At 48.3% G+C, this 18,321-nt stretch overlaps 1 protein-coding gene across 1 annotated transcript; it reads left to right on the top strand.

Annotated features, from left to right (window-relative positions):
• The first annotated feature begins 72 nt into the window (after positions 1–72).
• Positions 73–17,932, top strand: slc13a5b (solute carrier family 13 member 5b). Its single transcript, XM_015367543.2, has 14 exons — positions 73–458; positions 1,727–1,783; positions 5,270–5,374; positions 7,932–8,060; positions 8,372–8,508; positions 8,931–9,130; positions 9,558–9,729; positions 10,062–10,184; positions 10,663–10,875; positions 11,557–11,663; positions 11,993–12,111; positions 12,678–12,839; positions 14,781–14,918; positions 15,006–17,932. Exons 2-14 carry the CDS (start codon positions 1,736–1,738, stop codon positions 15,129–15,131), a joined length of 1,779 nt encoding a protein of 592 aa, XP_015223029.2. The 5' UTR covers positions 73–458; positions 1,727–1,735; the 3' UTR covers positions 15,132–17,932.
• Positions 17,933–18,321: the final 389 nt, after the last annotated feature.

The following is an 18,321-nucleotide window of genomic DNA, read 5'->3' as shown; positions in this document are numbered from 1 at the left end:
CCGCAGCCCCGCAGGCGACACCAGCGCGGCGCCGGTGGTGTGTGTGTGTGTGTGGTGGTGGGGTGGGGGGGTTACACCTACACCTGTGTTAAACCGCGCTCCCGCCCCGCACCTGAGAGTGGCCGCGGGCGCGCGCACGGGCCCGAGGCTAAGGTCGGCGCGTAAGCCCAGCCGCGCGCGCGCGCGAGGGGGCCCCGCGTGAGGAACCCCCCGCTTCATTGCCATGGGCAACACGTCCGCGGGCCCAGCGGGCCGCCATTGTCCCCGCCGACAGCAGAATAGCGGAGCCGGGCACGCCTGGGGGAGGAGGGGGGGGTCCGACTGTCCTCTTGGCAGCGAGTGAGAAAGGGGCCCTTGTTCGGCCGAGGGGTGAATGAAGTGTCCCCTGTTTCCCTGCCCCCCCTCCGCTGTCATCCCTCTCCCGGTCCTCTCTGTCCCTCAGGACACTTCAAACTGAGGTGAGTGTCTGACGTCTCTTTCTGCTCCTTCTCCATGGTACCTCACCGTCTCAGTACTTAGGGAAGTTTCTAACAAAACTAAGCTTTAAAAAACGTAGTTGTCTGAACCTTTCCAGCTCATGTCTCCCTGGCGGTGTAGGAGTCGGTGAGATACTGCGGGCCGTGCCCTGTAGTCCGTACCCGGGATCCGACGAGGACGCACCTCTGGTGCTCGGGGCTCAAGTCGTGTTCCGATTTTGTTTTTTGAGGGACTGACTCGTCTTCAGTTAAAACATTCTGTCTTTATCGTGGCACGGTGCAGGTGGGTCCAAGGTCTCGCCGCGAGTGGGGCGTCAAGCGCGCCCGTGTCCAGGACACGCGTTCACGCCCGAGTGGGAGAGGGTTTCCGTCCGATTCGCGGCGCTCCCGGACAGCGCTGGGATCTGACCTGCGTGACGTGCGCTGCGCCGGAATGTCACACTACCTGCCCCCCTATAATTCCCCTGTCATCTGGGAATGTGTCCCCCTGAACTGCGGCCTGTGCCAGATCTTCCCCGCTGGAAAAACGATCCGGTGTCTGAAACCTGATGGTTCTCCGCAAAACAAGCCTTCCATTGAGGCGGGGGTTTCGGATCGTCAGTCACGAACAGGACCCGCATTGTTCATCTTTACTAAAGGCCATTATGCGCAGACCTGTGTTTCTTACCTCTGCAGCGCTTTCCTGGGCTTCTAAAGGACGGAAACTCGACTGAATTCCGAAAGTACAGAGAAATTTAGTTCTATATTATTCTGCAGGGGATAAAGCTTTTAGAAGACGGATTCAACTGCAGTGTTTGTAAATGTGTTATGTCCTCGTGGACCAAGCATCACATTTAAATAAGGAAAGAATATGATTCCGTATCAATGCCGTCCAGACTTGATAGATGTATCTAGCAATAACCAGGGGAAAACGGTGTGAAATGCTAGTCACAGGAAAAACAATTCACGGAAACTATTTTGTAAGTGGGCGAGGTGCTTTCAAACAACTACATTTTGAAAAGGGAGAAAGGAGGTGAACTGGTTTAAGACGATCGGCGCCTCTACCCTGTCAGTAAATATTTTTCACGTTAAACTTGAGTTTTAAACTGTGTGACTGTAATGCTGACTACCGCCACACGGTGGCACTGTAACATTCTGACAGCAACACCAAATGCCGAGTCTGTGCTGAGAGCGGACACCCATGGGTATACCCATATACCCGTAACATTGGTACGACTGCTAACATTTATCTTTTAAACTTTCTTTTCTAGCTCACAGCCATGGAAGAAGATTTGGATCGCTATGACCACGTACTCATAGCATGCACAGTAAGCCCTCTTAAATCAATTGCTCACTGTGTTTAAAACATTTCATTTCAACCAAACCAATATATAAAAAAGAAAGCCTTTATCATGGGAGAAGACTGTAAGCATTATGAGAACAGCCAGCCACCAAACACTTAGCCCAAGAGAGAGCCCTGTGACTTCACCTGTGCTCTGGGTGTGCCAGTGTTTATGGTTCAGTCAAGACTGACCAGGCTTGTTGCAATGAACCACAGTGTTTTCCAGGGTGGGAGACTGGCAAGCCCTTACCTGTCCCAGCATTCTCCTGGCCATCTCCAGCTCCCATGTGTGCTATGCTGTGTGATTGGACTGTGACGTACAGAGTGATGCATGGTCTTACAATTTGTAATATGTTATGCGGAGTCTCGGCTTGTTTTTTGTTTAATCGTTTTGTTTTTGCTGGTCAGTACTCAGTACACTCACAAAAATATTTATCCAGGATATTTCCTGCCTCGTGCCCTTTGCCCGTTGGGATAGGCTCTGGCTGCCCCGCAGCTCTGTATTGGATAAAAGCAATTAGAAAACCAGCACATAGAGCAATTAGTATCCAGTATATGATGGATGGACATGTGTTGCTTGGAATATTATGTTATTTTTTAACACATACTTCATATGATCGCCATGTTAGAATTATACATTCATTACTTTAAACATATGCACATTAAATCGGTTTAACAATGAGATTCAAAAGCCTTGACTAAGCACAAAATGTTTTTTTGATTGGAGTCCAGGCACTGTGTCGTGACACAAACCTCTCACACGCAAAAGAAGAAGAAATTCTTTGACAAGGCATGAATGTGGAAACTCCACAATTGGCAGTAGACCATGGAAAATACTAAAACCTGCCAATTCGGGGCATACAAATTAAAAGTTGTTATTGTCCAGCTCTCGGTGCTAAGGAGGAACATGATGATTAAAGTGATCGCCTCAATAAAGATACATATCGTCTTCTCTCTTTGAACCAAATTCTTTGAGAGTTTTGTTTGCCTTGCAGTTAGGAGTTGTAATTTAAAAGACCAAAAAACTGCAAGCATTTTTTGGCTCCCAAGTCCCTACCCACTAAATTTAAAATTGTGAGTGAACTATGAACAAACTAAGGGGAAACTACTGTAGAACGATGCCTAGTTCTTGAAGAACTGTGGTTAGTAGTACAGGGCTCATTTACAGTAATGCATGTGATAACCCGTTCTGGGTGTATAAAGCATTTAGCTGCACATATGAGGTGCGAGTATGTGTTTAGCCTCTTTTTCTTGTGCGATGAAACCTGACGAGTTTCGATTGAGTCAGAGCAGTGGCTCCTGCTGGCTGGAGCAAAGTGAGTTGCTCAATTTAAAGTTTGGGTGATCAGGCAGCCACTTGGGTTCAAGCAGGAGTCCCGTTCCAGGCGTTCGTTAATGATCGAAAATTAATATCAATCACGTTGTTGCTAGAATGATACCTTCCCAGTCCGGAGGGAACTGGCCAAGGCGTGATGACTTGGGCCGGTTTTCGCTTCACTCCAAACAGGAGTAGTTTGCAGCACGAAGTGAGGATCAGCTAGAGAAAATGGTGTTTCAGCTTACTGTAATGGCGCTGCCTGTTAACATCTAGCCGAGCTCTTTTGCTATAGCAGGAGCTAGCATTAAGGCTGGCACAGGAGCCACAGCATGTCACATATTAACAGCCTGATCAGTAGAAAGATACTAACCGTGCTGGAGCTAACTGGGCAAGTGGTTTTGGAACACGAGCAGTTTTCCTGGCCAGCAGCCATATCACCCTGCAACTCACAACTGGCAACCCACTGAAGCTCAGCAGGTGTGAGCCTGGTCAGTACCTGGATGGGAGACCTCCTGGGAAAAACTAAGGTTGCTCCTGGAAGAGGTGTTAGTGGGGCCAGCAGGGGGCGCTCACCCTGCAGTCCATGTGGGTCCTAATGCCCCAGTATAGTGATGGGGACACTATACTGTAAACAGGCGCCGTCCTTCGGATGAGATGTAAAACCGAGGTCCTGACTCTCTGTGGTCATTAAAAATCCCAGGGCGCTTCTCGAAAAGAGTAGGGGTGTTACCCCGGCGTCCTGGCCAAATTTCCAATTGGCCCTTACCAATCATGGCCTCCTAGTAATCCCCATCTCTGAACTGGCTTCATCACTCTGCTCTCCTCCCCACTGAGAGCTGGTGTGTGGGGAGTGTACTGGTGCATCATCCAGGTGGGGCTGCACACTGGTGGTGGTGGAGGGGATCCCCATTACCTGTAAAGCGCTTTGAGTGGAGTGTCCAGAAAAGCGCTATATAAGTGTAAGCAATTATTATTATTATTATTATTATTATTATTATTATTATTATTTCCTGATAGGCATTGTCAAAATTGTCAAAAAATGGTTTATAACCCACTGGAGGTTAAAAAGAAAAAATGAATGTAGCAAGTTTCCAGGAGCAGAACGCTGAACAGAGTTGTGGTTTTGGTGGAGGCAGGAGGCTGCTGGGTTTCCTCTTCAGTGGGTGAGCTGAGTGGGTGAAAGGGTTTTTCAACTGCTGGGTTCAGGCCGGATCATGGCTGAGGCTGGGTCGGACGTTCTGTCACAACTTCAATGGCTTGTCTGTCCCAGTAGGCTCCCCCAGTCTCTCGTCTGTCCCAGTAGGCTCCCCCAGTCTCTCTTCTGTCCCAGTAGGCTCCCCCAGTCTCTCATCTGTCCCAGTAGGCTCCCCCAGTCTCTCATCTGTCCCAGTAGCCTCCCCCAGTCTCTGAATACCACCAGGTTCAAAAGTGAAAAGAAAAAAATCTTTACAATAGTAACGGGCTTTCCCTGCCTGGCAGACTAAAAATAAAACTTCTTACAACTGCAGCAGGCTTCCTCTCGCTGCCTGGAAGTCTGGTGAGGACCGGGTCCCCTGGGGGCCTGCGGGCACAGCTGTGCGCGTGACGCAGAGACGGGTTCGAGCAGAGGCTCAGACCCACGACGCTTCGCCTCCCGTCTCTTTTCAGCGTGGAGTTAGCCTTTGCTTTATTCGTATAAGACGATATATCTAAATTGCTTATGTACAGTGCTCACATATGATTTCTATGTTATATCTTTATTTCTTATACCCTGCGATGTAGAGGAATGTGTCGTGTTCGTACTGTATAGAATAGGATACTGTATGTGGAGAGGGAGAGCAGGTAATACCACTCGGTCGGCACTCGAAGCCACACTGTGCTGCATTTCCATCAAGTAAAGGTGCAGGACCTCGGGGAAGAGCGACTCGCCTCCAGCCGGCGTGTCGGTGATCAGCCTCAGACTCCCCCTCCCGCCTCCTTAATGACAGCCTGCGGCCGCGGGCAGCGCGGCTCCTGGTCAGCGATATTCGAAGCCGGGGGGGGTGTGTGTGTGTGTGATGCGTCGCGAACGGTTAATATTTAAGTGCCGGGCGAAGGAGCCGGCTCAGTGCAGCGCCGCCAGTGTCCTCAGCGCCTGCAGCGATCCCTGTCCCGCGTCGCTCTCTCCCCGAGCAGAAGATGGCCCCGTCGGTGAAGTACCTGTGGAAACTCAAGCAGACCTTCGTGCTCTTCCTCACGCCCTTCCTCCTCCTGCCTCTGCCTCTGCTCGTCCAGACCAAGGTAGGTCGCGCCGCCTGCGCTCTCGGAAAACCAGAGGAGCTGGGTTTTTCACCCCTCTCCGTCTGTATTATTTTCTGGGTGAAACAGAAAACGCGCAACAATCAACGTCTGTGTTAGTCTTCCACAGGCGCAGTTATCTCCCTCCACATCAGTGAATATTTTATGCGCTCCTAATAGGTTAAGCGTTTTTTTTTCCTTCCGTGCTGAACTTTGGAATCGGCTGAAGATTTGTTACCAAGGAACTTTTAATAAATACTTCAAATTCAGTTTTTTTGCTTTTGAAGGAAAATGTTTACCCGAAAGCGCTACAATATGTTATATTAATAGTATATAAACATCTAAAGAATACATAAACAGCAATCTAAATAATATATAAACCTCTAATATTATATATTCGATATTTTATTGTAGTTTTTACAGCGGTTTTATCTTGCACTATTACTATTATTAGGTTGTTCTATAAGACAGTCAAGGTTACTGGGTTTATCGCTACTGGTCTGATCCCTAGAAGTCGCCGTCTGAACAGGGAATGCACGGTGGGAATTGCAGCGATCGCTGCTCTTTGATTTTGAGATGAAGTTTAGTGCTGATATGAGCCGGGTGATAGTTTAGGACGAGAATGCAGGGGGACAGATCCAAGCTCAAGTTCAAGGAGGACAAAGCCTTTTCATCCCGTGTTGTTTTAACTCTTTCATGTGCAGTGGCCCACGGGAGCCCCGTGATAACCGGGCTCCTCTGTCGCCGTGCAAGCGTGAAACATGCATTTTGCGGCTGACCTCTGCCAACCCCTCCCGAACTTTTCATAACACAGAACCCCCCCCCCATCATAAAGACCAGGCTCTTTCTATCAAGAATCGTTCACTCGTGCACGAGTGAGCAAGGAAATATTTCCACCTCGCACGTTTTTCTTCCCAGATAGAGTAGAAGGGGACTGGTGAAACAGTTCATGTGCACAGACGTGCCAAATCCTGCATTCCTACACATTGCAAGGTTAGCAGACCCCTTCCTCTAAAGGCTTCTTCCTTTATTCCTGCTGCACAGTGTCCTCTTATCCTTAACGATGGTAATACTGATAATCCTAATTATTTTGTGCAACATCCTTGATTCTATAAAAACCCCCTAACACTTGGGTCACTGCACTTCAGACTTTGAACCCAGGGGAAGTGTTGTACCGAGACTTTAAAAAACAAAATTCCAAATGAAAAACATGGGCTCATTCGGGTCACCCCGTGACCCGTCCACCTTGGAGCAAGACTGTTCAGATCGAGCCCCATGCTCCACCGTGCTGTCCCTGTGACGCGCTGAAGGACTTGGAGTCCGAATTGCTCTTTACTGCAGCGGTGTGAGCGCTGATATAACCTGCACACAGGGCACTGCAGGGCTCCTGCGTTTGCATGCGAGCTGTTACCTATTGCTGAACAATCACATTTTTGTCGGGATTTAGAAAGTTTCCAGTGTTTTGTGTTTTTTACAAGGCTGTGGTAACTGGATAACAGAAGTGCACTTTCTACCTTTTAAACGTTAACAGCCCTCGGATTTAAAATTGCTTCTGAGTCAAAGTGCACTAGTTTTGTGGTTTGTAGTGCAAACTGTATATATTTATAAATCCAGATAACAGGACTTTTGAAACCAAGTCGAACGTGGCTAGTATTTGGGGAAGAGGTGTTCCATTAGGAAATCAAAGTGATGTTGAAGGCTTTCCTGGAATTCAGTTTCCTCTGCATTAGAGTGGCCGTGGGCGCAGAGATATTGGATTTCATGCCCACGGTCATCCAAGGTGAAAAGCAGGTCCTGAATCAATGTGTGCCATTGCTCCATCGACACGCGTTTTACAAGAAGGGGCCCAGGTCTGGACAAAGACACAGTGTGATTCAGCTAAACTGAGTAAAAGAGGCTACGTCAAAGCAGGGCCACAGGCTGACCCGTAAAAAGTCAGCAAAGTGCAGACTTGCTTAGATGAGACTTTGGAGCTTAGTAGCAAACATTGTAGTTGGCACTAATGTGACGCAGTCATCTGAATGCTAACGATCCTTGCTTGAGTTACACTGGTTGTAGTGACCTAAGAGCAGGGCATCAGCAGCAGCAATAGAAAATCCTGTATAAAAACAAATTAAATAATGCAGTCACCTACTGACAGGAGGCTTACCTCTCTAAATTATATCTCAAGAGGCTGAGCTGAAGAGGTATTTATCTCTGAACCTGATGTTTTAGAAAACATTCATTTGGATCCCGTATCTCTTACAGGCGTGTCATTTTTCTCCTTTATTTTTTCATCTTATACTTTTCCACGAAAAGGTGGCAGATGCAGGTTAGCAACTTTCACTGCGGCCACAAGTGCGTACAAGCACCGTGCACCACTTCGTGCTGCGCGTGCAGAAGACTGCTCCACTTAGCACAGGCACACTGGAGCAAGTACTTCTTCATTGGGTTCAGTCACTCCGTTGTGTTTTGAGTGTGGTTGTTTAAAACAAGGATAATAATGTTTAAGTGATGTGCTCTTGCATTGACGTGACTGTGCATTGTGCTGATGGCCTGTTGTTCACACTTTGCCCTGCAGGAGGCGGGCTGCGCCTATGTGATCATCCTGATGGCCGTGTATTGGTGTACAGAAGCCATGCCCCTGGCCGTGACCGCCCTGTTGCCTGCTCTGCTCTTCCCCATGTTCGGCATCCTGGAATCCAAGAAGGTGCCAGTCTAATGCCAACTGTAGTAAAACAGTAGTCTTTGCATTTCATTACAGGTCCTCAGGGACTGGGTAAATTGCTTTCAATCATTTTTGAAACCCTCCTTGCTTATCTAGTTCAAACAAATAAGCCAAATAAGGTTGCTTGTGATTAAAAATGATGTAGTCATCGGGTAAAAAATATGTTTTCTAAATGGAGTCCTGTTTTTCTGCGGCTGTTTAATTCCTTGTGTGTGATGTGTGTTTGTACAGCTTATGTACTGTAGATGTATGTGTCTGAAAGAGTTCTCCCTGTGCTGTCTCTCTCTGGGCAGGTGTGCATGCAGTATCTGAAAGACACCAACATGCTGTTCGTCGGGGGTCTGATGGTGGCCGTGGCTGTGGAGCACTGGAACCTGCACAAGCGCATTGCCCTGAGGGTGCTGCTCATCGTCGGGGTCCGGCCAGCACTGTGAGCAAGACCTGTTCCTACTCCCAGTGCATGAGAGGACAGGGCAGCCATGCTGTTCTGTTACACACCTCCTGTTGCACATTTCCAGTTCCCACAGAAAATTAAGCTGAAATGACCAAATCAAGCTCAAAGAGAGAAAAAAATATGTTGACCGAGGTCGCCCCTCTGTCCTGCTGAGAGGCTAAATGGAGATGTGGTGCAGATCAGTCATGTAATCAGGAAAGCTATTCATCTAATCAGTAAATCAGGACTGTGCCTTTCCTGTCCAAGCAAAACAGCAGCTTCCTAATGTTATTCTCTGTATTGTGGTTGAATGAATGCTTGTAGATGTGCTGTGGCCATGTTCTTAACTAGGACAGCGATCCAGCTTCTGTCGGATCTTCGCTCATCTCAGACGACCTGTGGGGTTTTGCCGTTGTCAGGCTGATGCTGGGCTTCATGGGGGTGACAGCCTTCCTGTCCATGTGGATCAGCAACACGGCCACCACGGCCATGATGGTGCCCATCGTGCAGGCCGTGCTGGAGCAGCTCAGCAGCAGCGAGGCCGAGATGCCGGAGATCCGGAGCAGGGATGAAGGGGAGCCCGAGGAGAAACAGCAGAGCAACACGAAGGATGGCCATGGTGTGCATGGGACTGGGCAGGGGGGGATAAGGATACAGTCCTGCTTAGCTTATATAAATGTATAGATCAAGAAGTAATTGTAGGTGGTTAATCTACTTTCAGCATGTTTTTCTTTTCCTGCGCTTTCCTCAATACCAGAATGTGCAGGTCCATAATTATGCAGTGCTTTACTATATGGGACGTTGCAATTTTACATTTCATAAAGTATTTTAAGAATTTGTACAGAATTTAAAACAGAACAAGATAATTTTGAAGATTGCTTTGTGCTTTAAATCTGGTCGTTAAATTGCCATGTCTTCGCTCGGTCTGTCCATTGAAGAGTTTATTTTAAGCTCTGGACCCGTAGCGGGACTCTAACCCCACACTTACGCCTGTGACAGCGTGCTCACCCCACCCTCTGCCCCTGTGCTCTCTCCCGCTGTCGCAGTGGTGGTGAATGGGCTGGGGCTGGCGGAGCCCGCTCGCCGTGAAGAGGCGTCCGAGAAGAGGAGGATGGGTAAAGGGATGACTCTGTGTGTGTGCTACGCTGCCAGCATCGGGGGCACCGCCACCCTCACCGGCACGGGCCCCAACCTCGTCCTCAAGGGCCAGATGAACCAGTGAGTGCCCCCCCTCCCCTTCTCCGGGGAGACCGTTTTCTGTCATCAGCGCTCGGTGGCTCGTCGGGAGCTGTCCTGGGTCGCTCGCTGTCAGTTCTTCCTGTTCCTCCTCTCTTTTCTTATCTCCCCTAAACTGCTCACTGCTTTTTGTAATAAAACAACATTTTCACAAGTGCTTCAGCACTTTAATCCGAATAGGATAAAGGCAAAGCTCACTCTGCTATTAGCAATTTCAGTCGGTTCATTTCAGCTGCAAATTTCCTTGTTGGGCTTGAGTGCGAGAGACACCCTGTATGTTTAACGGACCCCCCCCCCCCCCGATGTCCCCGCAGGCTGTTCCCCCAGAATGGGGATATCATCAACTTCGCCTCGTGGTTCGGGTTCGCTTTCCCCAACATGATCCTGATGCTGACCATCGCCTGGCTCTGGCTGCAGTTCGTCTTCATGGGATTCAAGTGAGTGACCCCGCGAGGGGACCCCAGTTCTCAAGGGGGGGGTTTGGGTGTCCGCCCCCCGAGCATGCTCCAAGCGCTCCCATAGGGCTTTTAACCATCTTCTAGCAACCTGAGGCACAATCACTCATGAACTGTAGGACTCTTCCCTCTTCAGATCAGTATTTTAAGACCTGTGAAGAACGGTTATATTAGTTACTAAAAGCTCTTCATTGGCTATATTTTTACATTTAACCTGAGTTTAATCTGTTGATGACTTCAGAGAACCTGCTTGTGACTCTCAAGGACCTAGACTGGTGGCCTCTGCCCTAGACTGATCAGAAATAAGGGCAGAGTCGTCTCAGACCTGCTTTGATTTATTTTATTTCTGGGGTACCTGGGTGCTCCTTATCTGTACCAGCTGTACCTGGGCTCTCCGCCTCCCCAACCCCTCTGCCTCAGGCTTTGTCAATGAGCGATTCTGCCTGTGTCCCCACACCAGCTTCAAGAAGACATGGGGCTGCGGGGCGGAGAAGTCGGAGAAGGAGGTCGCCGCCTACAACGTGATCAAGGAGGAGCACCGGCGGCTGGGGCCCATGTCGTTCGCCGAGGTCAACGTGCTGGCGCTCTTCGCCCTGCTCATCCTGCTGTGGTTCACGCGCGACCCGGGCTTCGTGCCTGGCTGGGCCACACACCTCTTCAACACGGACGCCGAGTAGGCCCTGCCGCCGCGCCGCCGCGCTGTCGCACCCCGCGCACACGCACCCACGCACCCGCACGCCCATCCCACGCGGCACAAAACCCTCCAGCAGGAACAGACAGGCGCACAGACCCCCACTGACTCCCCCTGGACACAGGAGGAAAAAAACACATTCAGGCACTGCCAAGCGCTGACGCACATGTTCACGAGCACATATCGAACGGCACAAATACAAACAGGGGAAACGCAAGAATGGACACAAACGCGAATTTGCAAAAGCCTCGTAATCTGTTATCTGCTCCTGCCGCTGCGGACTGGTCAACATTCTTATCTTATGAATGACCAGAAAAAAAAAACTTCCTCTGAATAAGTCATGAATTAAAGTTTGTAAAGTTCAACCCTATCTTTATCAATCTGGAACACTTGCAGTGTGCCGAAGTTTGAGTGATGTTTTGTCATTGAGCTAAAACATTTACGAAGCTCTCGGTGCAGGGGCAAGCAAACCCTTTGTGTGTTAATGGTGATCTTCGGTGAAAGCTCAATAAAACCAGTGCACATTTAACAAGGGCTTACAGAGTATGAAATAATAATATACACCTGAGTAAACTCAAACAGACTTTGTTCCAATGGTGGAATTAGAAAGCGCTTACATGCTGATAAGCAATCCTGAACCAAGACTTGTGCTCAAACCTGCAGGTATGTGACTGATGCCACCGTCGCCGTCTTCATCGCGGTGCTCCTCTTCATCATCCCCTCCAAAAAACCACGACTCTGCTTCTGGAGGTCCGAGAGTTATGAGACAGGTAACATGGCTTTTCTTCTAGCTCCCAGAACTTCAGAAATACGCCCCGGGACCCTTGATCCCCTGTTTTCGCTGCCCGCTCTGTTAGAAATCCAGCAGGCTGAAATTGTGGTTAGGCTGGGCCCCTGTGCGACAGGGCAGCTGTGACACTTTGTACCTAAGTGTTGTGAAAGAATAAATGCAGTACTCTCTTGACATGTGTGTCTGGCCAGGCCTGGCACCCCTGTCACACGGTACCACACTCGCTTGTGGAGGTAGGAACCCAGGCAGGATTAAGATAACAAGGTGTCTGATTCTCCACCCCATGGCCGTGTTGTTCCCCTCTCCCAGAGCCCCAGCGCCAAAGAGGCCCGGCCCCGCTGCTCAGCTGGAAGGTGGTGCAGAAGAAGTTGCCCTGGAACATCGTCTTGCTGCTGGGTGGCGGCTTCGCCCTGGCCAAGGGCAGCGAGGTGAGGAGGGAGCACAGGCTCTTATCGAGCAACACGGACCGGGCCGACGAGCCGAGCACAGCCACGAGTGTCTCCTGCATAGATCACACATGTCCACCTTCTGACAGCACAGTCAGACGTCTGCCCGACGTATCTATAAGCCACAAACTATCAAACAACAAACAGCCCTTTGTTGGTATGTTAGTATAATATATTAATTAGATGGAAAATATGAAAGAAAGAATAATACAGCAAGATCGGTGTAAAAAACCTAATCTGGACATATTTCAAAAAGGAACAGTCATAACTGGAGAAGAAGGCAGCCTTGGCTGAGGATCGAACCCAAATGGCAGGCATTGCAAGCTCGCTCATTCCTAATTAATTGGTCAACCCTAATTTTTATAGTTCTGTGTGCTGCAAACTGCTCAGATGATAGTCATAGTTTTGCTTCCCGTTCTGCCCTTCCTGCCAGACACCTGGCTGACTCACGCTGTGCTTTCACACCTCCCCCAACACTCTGCTGTCCACCTGTGGCGGCCTGCTCGGCCCCTGGAGAACCTAATGCCGGCTGTGTGTCTGCTCTCCAGGAGTCCGGCCTGTCCAAGTGGCTGGGGGGCCAGATGACCCCGCTACACACCATCCCCCCCTGGGCCATCGCCATCATCCTGTGCCTGCTGATCGCCACCTTCACCGAGTGCACCAGCAACGTCGCCACCGCCACGCTCTTTCTGCCCATCCTGGCCTCCATGGTAAGAGCGTGCCTACAGACCGGCCTCCTTCCACCTACATGCCCCGTCGGCCGCAGGTGTGCAAGGTCTCAGACCGGGCCGGATCAACACGCAGCTCATTCAGTCCCTTTCACTGCAGGGCACTGTTACACTGTCCTTCTCAAGAAGCGTGCAGCCCTGACCAGTCTGCAGTGGTAAAGTCACTAGGTGTTGCAGACAAACCTGAAACCACAGTAGCATTATGGGGAAAACAGAGCGCCAAAGTATGAAACAGTAGGTGACTTTTAAAAAAAACAACACATAAATCCAGGGTGACACTGTACCGTATGTTGCTCTGGCAAATTTCCATGTGTACCTGCTTCAGCAGCAGGGATTCAGCTGTCTGTATCCAGGTTGTAAAGTGAAAGAGATCAGCAACAATAAGATAAACTGCTCTCTGAATGACACTCTTCTGAACCTTGTTATGAAATGTGGACTAATCACTAATCCACTAATCTGATTGTCTCAGGTCCTCTATATTTCATAAACACAGCAAAGGGCTCCAGTAGGATAGAGGGCTTTCCAGTTATTTTAGTGAGAGAACTTGTGCGAGTTCGGGGGTGCTCCATGTGTGTCACATGACAGTGGTGTACCATATGTCAGAGAACAGAATGTACAGTAAGAGTAACAGATACTCACGGTCTCTTGCAGTGCCCCATATAGTACCAGACAATAAAAACCTGATGGGATTCAAATTAACTTATGCTTAACCTACACAGCATGCAACCCTCTTTTCTTACTGTGCACCTGACCGGATGAGCACGATAAAGAAGCACCAAAAGCCCTAACATCTGAGGCCCGGTCAGAGATTCGCAAGTGAGGAATGCCTGTGGCTTGGAAGTGCGGTTAAGAGTTTGCAAAAATCTGCTCAGACCAGCCAAAATTCCCACGCTCTGCTGCACAGCTTGGCAGGGGCCCTGGGCTGTTCTGGCCCTTCCCCAGGAGACTCCTCCAGCAAGGAGAGTTGCCCCTGTCGTGTGCACTGGAGCTCGGCATCTGCCAAAAGCAAGTTAGGGCCAGCCAGAGGTTTTGGGAAGAGGAAGAAAGAGAGGGAAAAGCATGCCGATTTTGACTCAAGGTGGTTTTAAGGATAAGGCAGAGAGCATCAGTGCCAACGCTGAATGGTCTCTGCATTGCCCAGCCTCCTTCTCTCCGCTGTCTCTGCCAGTGTCCCAGTTCCTCCAGTTCTGGCTGCGTCAGAGCCGTGTCTGCTAATGTGTGACAGCTTCAATTATCAGGTCTACTCTGACATGGCCGTTCTGTCTAATTGAGGCTCAGAGAGGGGGGCCCAGTTGATGTCTCACTGTGTGAATGTGCCTACATTGAATGAGTGGATTAATGAGACATCTTTGCCCCTATGGTTTTTGTCTGGATTCTTTCAAAAGTCTTTACTTTCTTTACTGATGGTTATTCATATCCCCCATGCCATTTTAGACGAGCTGTCAACTAAAAACTGGTAGAATTGCTAAAGTAAGTCCGTGCAATACACTGACATGACAGTTCTGATTTTGATCATTCAGGTACTTCACTACTACATAGATGAAATACAGGATAAACTTCCAGGAATTATTTGTTTGTTTTTAAATAGCGTGGTGCAATATATTAATGAGTCAAGTTAATACAAAACTAAAATTGTACTTCACTAGCAATAAAAAATGCTTTTCATGATTCGCAATCAAAATCCTCAAGGCCACCTGTGCTGTTCGCTTTATGCTTCAGCCGACACGGAATACAATAGCTTTATATCAAGAGAAACTGCCTGCATCAACAAAAACATGCATCTAAAAGATTAAAAGGGAATAAGACTGAACATTTTCTTATCTGCACCGACAGAGGTCCCTGGTAATTGGTGCAGTTGCTGTCTCACTGATGTGTCCCCTGGCCCTGTGCTCAGTGGTCTGAGTCAGCTGTGTGTCTTTTCAGTGCCAGTCTATCGGCGTGAACCCCCTGTATATCATGGTGCCCTGCACACTCAGCACTTCCTTCGCCTTCATGCTGCCCGTGGCCACTCCTCCCAACGCCATCGTCTTCTCCTACGGCTACCTGAAGGTCTCGGACATGGTGAGTGCCAGCTGGCCACGTGGTCAGCCCAGAGCGCCGCCTGCTGCTTAGAAACAAGTGTATTTACTTGCCTGTGTCCCTGTCCAGGCCAAGACGGGGATTGTGATGAATGTGATCGGGATCATCTGCATCACCCTGGCCATTAACACCTGGGGCAAGGCCATGTTCGACCTGGACTCCTTCCCCGCCTGGGCCAACACCACTGGGGTGTGAGGGACAGCACCCGGCCTTAGTCCCCGGGGAGGGACAGTGAGGGCCCCTCTTGCCCTCCTAGCGGGGGGCAGCACAGAGATGCCCCAGCCTTTTCCACGGCGGGTCGAACCTCAGGGCTGGACTGCTTCCGCACTCTGACACGGACTCACTGGCTGGCAGCTGGAGCGCAGGGGACGAGGGCTTTTTTAACCGGAGCACTAGGTGGCCTCTTCGTAGTTGAGCAGATTTCCTTAGAATGTGGCAATACGGTGTAAGTGACCATAGCGTTATGCAGTACCAGCCAGCCCATGCTAGAAGCAACACTCCTGTGTCCGTAGCCCTGTACAAGCAAGGAGAAACAGCAAGTCAGTCGGCCGCATCTCCCAAGTCCCCTTCTTACACCTGGCTCACCCCCCCCTCCCCGCCTCCCGAATTTGATGCATCAGATCCTTTCAGCTTTACACACAGACTCCTACAGCCACGCCAGCAAAAACCAGAGACCTGAGCCCCCTTCTCCATGTAGCCATGCTGCAGAATAAGTGCCTTGTCAACAATTTTGTATCAATGAGCTGAAAGGGTCAAACCTGCTCCTTCCTTGCTTTCCCCCACTGCGTCAGTCAGCCAGGACAGCTCTTCCGTTTCGCCATCCGAATCGATTTTCCTCTGGGCTTGATTTTGAGACGGGAACCCGTGACAGCGGCTCCGTTTTCGAGCCTCTGGCTGTAAAATTAATAACTGGCACTCCTTTGGAAACGGGTCTGCTGGTTTATCCCTTAGTTTTGTTTCATTGTAGCTCCCAGCGCATCATCATCACAGGTCTCGAACGCACCTCTGAGCACAACTGGTTCTCCTCAAGGTGAATCACAGCTCGGCAGTGAAGTGAACCGATTCCTCTCCTCCACACTATGTGTTTTTCACATCACATTAAAATGCACCCTACCCTCGACTATTACAAGTTACAACATTTCATGCTGCTGATCTGGACAATTTTTAGAACAGTTTTTTAAAGCTTTATAGAAAGTATTTATTTTTTTGTGTAGCTGTGAGTTGATTTCTGTTGCTAAGCGTGATTAACCATTTAATCATTGTTGTGTTATCATCACTGTCATTCTAACTGTGGTAATTTTGTAGTTTAACTTAAAATTAACATTCCCAAGTATTTATATATAAACAGCACATTTAACTGTTATTAGAGGTGTGATTGCACCCTAATTCTATGCAATAATTCTCGTGAGTGAGTTTTTTTAGATCTCTTAAAAAAGGAAAAGTATATTTTCAATTTCTCTTTATTTTGTATGGTGTATAATTGTGAACAACTGAAAAATTGTGTTCAATGGATAAACACTTTTCAAGGAATGGTGCTTCGATACAATACGTGTAATGCTTGAAAACATTCTTCTGTAGGTATTGATTTGGTTACCCCTGTTAATTTTGTGTTTGTTCGTGTTCATCTATAAGAAAACTATTTTTAGTACCTCCCTCCAGGCACACACACAGCTCGTGTGTTCAGAAAATAAACTTTCCAATAAAAGCTTCACCATCCCAAAGAGGTGAGACAAAGTTAATATACATATTCCTGTTTGTAAAGCCCACGTCCTGTATACCAGAATAAAACAAATATCAAGACTGCGCGTGCTGGATTGGCCTGATCTCAACATGTAATAGCTCGCTTGTCTCTTGGTCTTAGAAGCAAACCTTTCCTCAAAAAGTAAACATTTTTTATCAATGAAAGCACAATGAGCCTCCAAACAACACCCTTCAAGTTTAGGAATCCCATGGCTTCTGTCCTGGTTGTAAATTGACTGTGTGGTCTGAACTGGGCTCCAGTGGAGCAGAATCCATATGAAACTCGATCTGAATGGAAGGGAAGCAGCATGAAAGACCCTTTAGCGGCAGTCCTGGAGAAAATGGCAGAGTAATAATTACTGCTCTAAAGTGAATGATTAGTTTGTATCTCCGGTGATTCACAGAGCTGTCCTGCACTCAGACGGGATGACGATCTTCTTTTTTAGGCTGCCGTCGTCAGAAGATGTTAACGCCAACTCGGGGCATTAGTCATTGAAATAAAAGCTCAGACGATGCAATTAGGTCATGTGTTCCCGAAATTGGAGGGACCTGAGCCCTCCGTGATTTAGAGATACAACGAATGCCATTCGAAAGTCTGAGAAGAAAGACTCCGATACCTAGAAACGCACAGATATCTTGATTTTTTATGTGAAAGCTGAGAATCATGTTGAATGAAAAGGTTCACCATGAAGTATTTCTGCAGAATTTCTTTCCGAATTGTCATTTTTGTGCTGTAGAAGAAGTGAGGGATGTTCCAGCTCATAATTGAGTAAGCAGGGCCTTGCGCCAAAGACAACACAAAAGGAGAAATGTGGAAATGTTGATCGATTTTACAGTCCTCAGCATTTTGTAGGTGGGTGTGGTACTAATGTTCCCGAACCACTGGGGACAAATTAATTCAGCAATCCATCAGATTTTGCAATGTACTGTATTTAACTTGGCATGATTCCACCAAGGTGAAATTGTGCACCATTTCTGGGATGTTTTGGTGACATTCTGTAATTTTTTTTATCAGGCTTGCACGAGACCCGTTTTGGAGAAATGTGGTTCTAATAAGCAAGTATTCAAGTTTGAAAAGGAAAATGTGGGATAAAATTCTTCTAGTCTTTTTTTCTCCAGTTTAACACTGTTCTAACAAGTGGATCTTGATACTGTCGGTGCAATGTGCAATAACACGGCTAGCAAAAAATACGTTTTGTGTTTACTCATTTGCTGACCTATTGTAAGTCCTGTAATTAAAATATTAAGGAAAATTAGATTCATGTGCCTGATTTTTTTTTGAGAGGGTTCAAAATAAAGTTTAATCAGATGGGCTTTGCTGATTACACAACTGTGTGCCCTGCTTCACTGCTTCAAAGACGAACGTGATCCACTGACTCCCGAGATGCGACCAGATCAGAGTGCTTCCGCCTTCTCACCTGTTCCAGATCGGCACCGTTTCAGAACCCCTGGGCACATTTCAAAACTCGCACACTGGACGTTTCAGTCTAGACCAAGCACTACAACAACAACAACAACAACAAAAAACAGCCAGCAGGGCCACCAGCACAGGCATGTATAGTATGTTTAACTAGCAGCCATGTCACCCTGCAACTCACAACTGGCAACCCACTGAAGCGCAGCAGGTGTGAGCCTGGTCAGTACC

This window comes from Lepisosteus oculatus, chromosome 26, assembly GCF_040954835.1.
Source record: "Lepisosteus oculatus isolate fLepOcu1 chromosome 26, fLepOcu1.hap2, whole genome shotgun sequence".
NCBI classification, from domain to species: Eukaryota; Metazoa; Chordata; class Actinopteri; order Semionotiformes; family Lepisosteidae; genus Lepisosteus; species Lepisosteus oculatus.
Note: the sequence above shows the minus strand (reverse complement) of the source record. Positions and strands in the feature narration are given on the sequence as shown.